Source organism: Hipposideros armiger, unplaced genomic scaffold (genome assembly GCF_001890085.2).
Source record: "Hipposideros armiger isolate ML-2016 unplaced genomic scaffold, ASM189008v1 scaffold_255, whole genome shotgun sequence".
In the NCBI taxonomy this organism is placed as follows: domain Eukaryota; kingdom Metazoa; phylum Chordata; class Mammalia; order Chiroptera; family Hipposideridae; genus Hipposideros; species Hipposideros armiger.
Genome location: NW_017731605.1, coordinates 2,459,590 through 2,467,750, shown reverse-complemented (window position 1 = coordinate 2,467,750; position 8,161 = coordinate 2,459,590). Strand labels below are relative to the sequence as shown.

Here is an 8,161-nt window from a genome sequence, read left to right as displayed (position 1 = left end):
GCATGCAATAGGTTCACTCCTAGAGCCTTTGGAAAAAGCATGGCAGGGTCACAACCTTGATTTTGGACTTTTAGCATTTGAAAGAATACATTTCTATTGTTTTAAGCCACCCAGTTTGCGGTAATTTTTTACAGTAGCCACACGAAATGAATATAGCTGCCCAGTAGTATGAAGAAGTTGGAATTTTCAAATTTTATTTGAGTATTTAGGTGTTAAAGTTAATCATCCTAAAAAAAATATTGAGTTGTAAATATAAATCTAATTTAAAATGAATTACAAAAGTAATTGTAACAATGCATAATACTCCATCCTTACTTAATCAAAATGGGTATTGTAATTTTAGAGACAATTGGGAATAAATAGAGTTGGAGCCATAAAACTGAGCTTGAGACTCACCTTTGTTATGAAGTAGCTGGTAGACTCTGGACAAGTTATTTTGTCTTCCTGGGTCTATAAAATGAAGTTTGGTAAAATTACGGTATCTCCAACTTCCCACGTAAATTTAAAATTCTGATTCTATTTCTTCTCCAATCTCTGATTGTATCACAGAAAATATGCCAAACACTGTAGAAGGAGGTGTTGAAGATGCTTATATTGATCAAACTTCATTTTTATAGCAGCACAGTAATTTAACCATATATAATGGCAATGAAAAAGTACATTTGCATCTACTTTTAATACTGGAAGAGGAGGCATGCCATCAGATTCTTTGAACAAACAAAAAGGCTAGAATAGCCTCAGATTTTATCAATCAGTGGCAGATACAAGGAAATTGGTAATCACTGCTTTTAAAAACTATCATGTCAACTACTTTTAAGCTATTTTAAGATCTATTAAAGGAGATGGCAGTCTACCTCGATATCCATTGAAGCCACATGTACAAATGTACCTTTTCAGAAGGGCGGTAGCAAAAGGAAAGCCTTTTTGGGTGACCTCTATCTCAGCCAATCCTCATAGATTTACTAAATGTTTGTGTTAAATGGAGAAACAAAACACCAGAAAAAGCCATAGACTTGACAATTCTTGGAACAGAAGTGCTTCCAGCTAGGCATAAGCCCGCAAGTTCTAACAACTTGGAGAAGCAAATTCTTTGACACGCCTCATGGAATAACAGGAATAGTGAATTCCAGGCAGGGTGCAGGCTCTGAGACGGCGGTAAGCAGGGTGGATGGGGCTCCTGCCACATGGATGAGTGCAAAGTTCTCACCTGCATTCCCTCTGTCTTCTTTCATCTTCTGTAACAACAGCGTCTTTCTCTTATCTCTCAGAATGACCCTTCTCTGGCTATTTCGCTGGTTCAGCTTCCTCCTTCCCCAGACTGCTAGAATGTGTGGTGTGAGTCTGCACACAGTTGTGTCCTGGAGCCACTGTCACTCACTATCTGGGTGACATCAGCATGTCTTATTTCTTCATCTGTAAAATAGAGATAGCAAAAAACCCTGAGAACAGTACCTGACACACACTAGCACCCAAAAGTATTAGCTGTTAGTATTATGCCAGGTACTCGACTGTCTGCTTTCCTCCCCCTACTTTGTCCACTGAAACCCCCCCATTCTCCTGGCTTCAGATACCCTCACTCCTGCATGATTCCCCATCCAGTCCTCATCCTTGATAGCTATCTTATCCCACCTTCATTGCAAGTCAGTTCGACCTGCCTTCTCTTACGGGCTTTACTGAGGTGGCCTTGGACAAGTCCCCTAAATTCTTTGAGCTCCTGTCTCCTCACATGTATGATGAAGTGTTAGTTTAGATAATCTTTAAAGGCCCTTATAACTCCAGAATTCTACAACTCTGACCCCATATCTGAAACCCATGTCATCGTCTTGTCATTCAAGCCATTTCTCTCTTTGGATGTTTAAAAAGTTTCTACTTAGTAGTGACAGCCTCCTCCCAGTCCGCAAAGCCTGAAATCCCAGTATATCTTAGAATCAATGCCTTTTCCCTACAGTCAATCAGGTGTCAATTTCTGGCAATGTATATGTTATCATCCTTCATTTCCGGCTCTCTGCTACCTGGTGCCCCCTAGTTAAGTCCTTTCACCACTTCATGTTTGAATAATATTGATGCTCACTTCATGTTTGAATAATATTGATGCTCACCTAACTGATCTATCTTCTTCTGAATTTTTCTTTCTTTCTTTCTTTCTTTCTTTCTTTCTTTCTTTCTTTCTTTCTTTCTCTTCTGTCTTTCTCTTCTTCTTTCTTCCTTTCTTTCTTCTCTCCTCTCTCCTTCCCTCCCTCCTTCCCTCCCTTCCCCTCCTTACTCAAAGAGGAATATGTTAAATACAATATTATACTGGGATTTAGAAATTTATTTTCCCCATAATTTTGTCATGACTACATAGAACTATTAATCTATAAGACTTGAGACAATACTGGTAAATGTATATATGTGTATGATTGTACCTTCTTGGTATGTGTCTTTTTAAACCATGATGATACATTTCCCTCAGTTCCTTGTGGTTTTCTTTTTGCCTTAAATTCTAACTTGTCAGATATCACTATGTTTTTTTGCTCAATTTGTATCTAGCACCTACTCCAGTTCAGGTGCTGTACCTTGTGCAGAAGGCACACATGCCTACTAATAAGACTTGTCCTAGGCCACAGTCTGGAAGGGAACCTATGCCACCCGATAATGACAATGCGGTGTGGTGAGCGCCATATTGCATGCAAGCAGCTGTGGGGGCATGTGGCTCTGCTCAGCATCACTTCCATCCCATCACTCTTTGCACAGGAATTTTCCTCAAATCCCCATTGTCTGAAAGGATAAAGACCAGCTTTCCCTGGTAATCTGGCCCCCCATCTATCCTAATTTAGGCCTTTTTTCAGCTTTCTTCCCTGGCTTGGTTTTCTCACTTCCTCTAAATACTTTTTGCATATGTTCAGTTCTCCAGTTATAAAAGGCTTCCTTCCCCCTCTTCTGTTACCCCCAAATTGTATTTATCCTTCAAGGATTACATATTAAAAGTGCAAACTCAGAGAAGGTATGAAGCCTTCTACAAGTCCACAGAGATATCCCATCATCCCATTGCCTCAGGCAAGTTTAATGCTAGTCATCCATCTCTCACATAATTACTCAACTTTCTGCATCTCTGTGCCCTGTGTCCTCAGTGAAAATATGCCAAGGTCAAGACCGACCTATTTATTCTACTTTGTCCCCTCCCTCTCATGTCTCCTACACAGGGATGTTTTAGTTGAAGGCTCTCAATAATTATTGAATTAAATGAATGAATCAGGTAGGCTTTGGATTCTAGATTAAAACTGGAGTTTGATGTTGAGTGTAATATTAAGGGACCTGTAGTGTTTAATGAGCAAAAGATAGAGTTCCCCTAACACCTGATTTTCTGGTGGTCTCTGAGACATAGAGAGCACCCACGCACACACAGATGTTGTCACATAACAGTTGTCTGGGAGCACGTTGCCGTGGAGATGATGTCACATGACCTGCATCCCCAGTGCCGCCTTTCTGCATGTCCAGGCAGCATCTACTGGAACCTCTTGCCTTTGCAGTGAGGGCAGTCCCTTGGGTAGCAGAGTGTTTCCCTGGAGAAATGTGCCAAGGTCAGCGTGACTTTAGGTAGTTTTTAAAAGATTTTCAGCCAGACTTTGAAGAGGAAGTTTCCTTTTGATTCTGTGTTGTCATGGCACCACCCAAAACTCTGGCTGCTTGTTTATGCACAGGATTCCTATGCTCAGTGCTCGAAGCATTGCATTACTCAGGAATCCAGACGTTATATTCCCCACGTGTTGGTTAACCCTTGCCTACCTGGCTGAACTGGCTTTCTCAGGATTCAGCTCACAGGCCACTGCTCTCATCAGTCTGCCAAGCATTTTGCTTTTTCTCACTCACTTTTATGCTCTGGTTGCCCCTTAGGTGCTGAGTGAGGCTCAGAGCTTTATCTTATCTTACTGACATGATCACAGTCTCTCAGCCCACCCCTCCATTCCACCACATCATCTCACATATGTTCTGACATAAATAGTCAGACAAGTCATGATTTTGCTTCTATCTCTCCTTCCTTGTCTCAACAAGCAGCTTCCACAGCCGCCTTCCCTGCAAAATCCTCGTGTTTCTTTATTTTCCAATGAAGTGACAACATTAAAAAACAGCCCCCTGTCTGCCTGTCGTCACCTTCATGGCCCGGGTCCAGGTCACTTGCACAGGGGCCGACTCACAGCCTTGTCCACCAATGGTGTTCAATGTGTGGGTTGCTTGTTTGGCACCAGCATCCACTTAATGCTCCCCTGGGCCAGAAGCCCTGCATGTTTGCTGAAAGAAACACCCTGGACCTCAGGACACCAGGCTGGGTTGGTCCTTTGTGACAACAACAGCACTGTCCATGCATAGCATCCTTTTCCTCCCTGCCGGGTGAGAGGAGTGGAGTCCATGCAGTATAAATCAGGTTATCGCTAAAGGTCCTCTTCTGATGGAAGTTTTCTCTTTCTGATCGTTGCATTTGGGAGGGGTTATCTGTAGTCTCATTTCCCATCTCTAGACCACCAGAGTTATTGTGCTGTATGCTTGCTGCTCTCTCCAGAGATAAGGAATCATCTGGGAACAGTCCTTTTGGTTTTTAATTGAGGTGTAATAGACATATAACATTAGTTCCAGGTGTACAGCATAATGATTCGCTACTTGTATATATTATGAAATGGTCACTACAATAAGTCTAGTTAACATTCATCACCACACATAGTTACAAAGCTTTTCCTTGTGATGAGAATTTTTAAGATTTACTCTCTGTTAATATGCAGTATAGTATTATCAATTATGGTCACCGTGTTGTATACATCACATCCCTATGACTTATTTATTTCGTAACTGGAATTTGTACCTTTTGACCCCCTTCATCATCCAGATGATAGTCATCTTGACCTGCTTTATGTAAGTGCGTTTTATCTGCTTCTCTCCATTCTGCCTTGGACTGTAAGCACCCTGTGGGCAGGCACTGTGTGTATTTAACTAGTTTTGTACAGTAACCACTCTGCTGCAATGCCGGTGGACTTTAGATCTTCGCATAGAAAGATGATGAGAACTTTTGCTCCATTTGCTTTGGATATAGATGCAAACCCAGAATCACAGGCCGGCAGTGTGACCTATGTGCTTCCGGGTTTTACCACTTCCCTGAGTGCCTTCCCTGCCACTGCAACAGAGATGGGACTAAGCCAGGGGTCTGTGACCCTCAGACTGGGGCTTGCCTCTGCAAGGTAAGACAGAACGTGCAATCCCAGGGACATCAGCCAAGTTTTTCATGTTGAGTCAACATATAAAAATGTGTGGGAAATGGGACTGACCCATAACAGATTTCCACAATGTGTGTAGCATCTTATAGTCATTTTCATTTGATAGAAATAGTTAGAAGGGAAGGTCCCTCTCACCCATCTCATCCTTTGGAGGGGACCACCTTGAGAATCTGATGACATGTACAGACCCTCTCCAGAAAAATCAACACAAACTTTGTCTACAATTTCAAGAGGTTCAAAATTTCCCTAGAAGCCTACTCCTGGTCCATGGACCCCAGATTAATAATCTCCACCCCAAGAGGCTCTGCCAGGTGGTTGCAGAACTCCCAAGTCCTATCAGGTGTTTTGAGGTTGGTCATAAGTGAGATGAATTGATCCCACCACATTGTGAATCCTTCTGGTGCTAATTTCCTATCTTCAAGATGACAAGAAGAATCTGATAAAATTTAGGAAATTTTCTCTTCCATTGTGTGCGGTACAAAAGTTTAAACCATTAATGCAGTATAAAAGCTTAACAACTGTGTGTCTTAATGTTTTGTTAGCACCCACGTTCTAACATCTTATATAAGTATTTAATCTGTGCAAATTGCTAATTGCAATGACAGAACCTTTAGAAGGAATGATCTCCTGTTTCATGTTTTTAAATAGGAGAACGTGGAAGGTGCAGAATGTAATGTGTGTCGGAAAGGTTCGTTCTACTTGGACCCAGCAAATCCCAAGGGTTGCACCAGCTGCTTTTGTTTTGGAGTAAATAATCATTGTCAAAGTACACACAAAAGAAGAACTAAGGTATGCAAGGAATCAGAGTCCTTTTATTTTTACTTAATACTTCCCAATGAGGAAAGAATGGATTGGCATGAAACATGAAGCGTTGTGGACTTTTTTGTATGTTGCTTTGTTAAAAGGTTAAGTATTGCCCTCGCCATTCCTCAGCCTGCAGCATTCTTTCCATAGATGGCCTCATGCCCACTCCCCCAGGTTGTCAGGTCTCTGCTTAAGCATCTCATGCTCAGAGGGGCCTTCCTTCACCACTCCCTACAAGCACAGCTTGTTCTGGTCACCCTCAAGGTGTTCACCCTTCTTCGTATAGTGCACTCAATAGCACTTATCCTCCCTGACACATTATACATTTAGTTCTAACATTTGTTTCTTATCTGGCTTCCTCCACTACTAGCATGTAAGCCCTTGATATTATACATTCCCTGTGCCTACAACAGCTTCTGGAACATAGTAGATGCTCAATAAACACTCATTAAATAAATGCAGTTTTTAGTACTTCCCCCTTGTTTTTGCTTATCTGCTTATGTTCCTCCTGTTTTACTTTCCTTCTCACCTATTTTCCCACATCTTTTCTTGGGCCACTTTTTAAATGAACTCCATGAAACTAAAACTTTTGTTGCCTTCATGAGCCAGGAGTCTCATGCTTGCTTTCTTTGTGTGAGTAATGTCTTATGTCCAACAAGTATTCAAAGAAAGATTATCTTATATATTTACTGTGTGCCTCCTGAAAGGAGCACAGGCTTGTAAATGGAAAAACAAAAAGTTTTTAAATTCACCTTGAAATCTCCTCTCCTTGCCTCCAGGGAACCTGGAAGCATCATTCCTAAACTACACCTTGTCAGGTTCTTCTTTTTCTTCCCCTCATAATTTAATTCCTGGCTTCCTTTGTGATCAGGGAAATATTTAATTACGATGTTCCATTTAGAGAAAAATAATGATAGCAGGCCACTGTATTCCACATCACATTTTCTCTATAAGGAGTTCGCCATTAAAATGCACTCACACTCCTAGTTATGATTCCTATACTTATTGATGTATTATTCTAACATTTATTGGACACTTATTAAATGTCAAGAACCAGGATGTGTGCTGAAATACAAAGATAAATTCCACATACATACGGTCTCTGCCCTCTGAGAATTCCGAGGGCAAGCCGAGAGGAGACACAGACAGGAGGCCTTTGAAGCAAGGTGGCTTCCCCAACGGCTCTTTCTAGTCTGCATAATTAAGCCATACCGAAGAAGCCACAAGCACGCCTTCACATCCCTTGCTCTTGTGTTTCAGTTTGTGGATATGATGGGCTGGCGCCTGGAGACTGGAGACGGAGTGGACATCCCCGTCTCATTCAACCCGGGCAGCAGCAGCATGGTTGCAGACCTCCAGGAGCTGCCCTCAACCGTTCACAGTGCATCCTGGGTCGCACCTTCTTCCTACCTGGGGGACAAGGTAACAAAGTCACGTTGTCCTTCCAAGCCCTCTCTGGGTCTCCTCCCTCACTGCATGAGCATCATTTACTGGCATCTGGGAGGAAACATCAGGAAGTTCAGGTTACTAAAATTGAAGAAATTAGGTTAACTACAAAGGCAGAAGAGATTCTGCCTCCGCTGGGAGGGGTTGAGAATGTACAAACCTCAGGGACCCCACATGCATTAGCTCACCAGCAAAGGAAATCAGGCACCACGTTTTTGTCAACTTTTACTTAATGCCAAAGGAAATAACCATTTAAATAATATGTGTTGTAAATGGGACACGTATGCTTTTAAATGCCAGTGCTGGGATTCTTTGTTTTAAAGCAGAAGAAAGCCTCCTTGTCGGGAAAACAAAAGCTGAAAAGTGACTCATGAGCTTATTAAAAGAAGCACGGGATCCAGTGGCAGTTCAGCTTTCCTTAGTAGAATAACGTGCGGTTAATTAGACACTCCTCAGGGAGCTTGCAAACTAGTTGCTCTTCCTTTGCTGCATAAACTGTGACCCCAGAGCCTGGCCAGCTACACTCATTTATTCATGAGGATAGAGGTGTGGGCCTCCTGTAGAAACACCATCATGTGACATATGTACCTGGTGGCATAGGGTAGAGCTGTTGACAAGGGGTGGATTTCACAGGTAATGCTATAATCTCTCACCTTTATTATTTTTTA

The 8,161-nt window shown here is 42.0% G+C and overlaps 1 protein-coding gene across 1 annotated transcript in view; it reads left to right on the top strand.

Moving 5' to 3' along the window:
- Positions 1 to 8,161, top strand: part of LOC109390099 (laminin subunit alpha-3-like) — a 149,795-nt gene that overhangs the window by 131,065 nt on the left and 10,569 nt on the right. The window contains exons 16-17 of the mRNA XM_019656146.1: positions 5,063 to 5,207; positions 7,308 to 7,469. Of these exons, the coding sequence (XP_019511691.1) occupies positions 5,063 to 5,207; positions 7,308 to 7,469 (307 nt within the window). The remainder of the gene's footprint in view (positions 1 to 5,062; positions 5,208 to 7,307; positions 7,470 to 8,161) is intronic.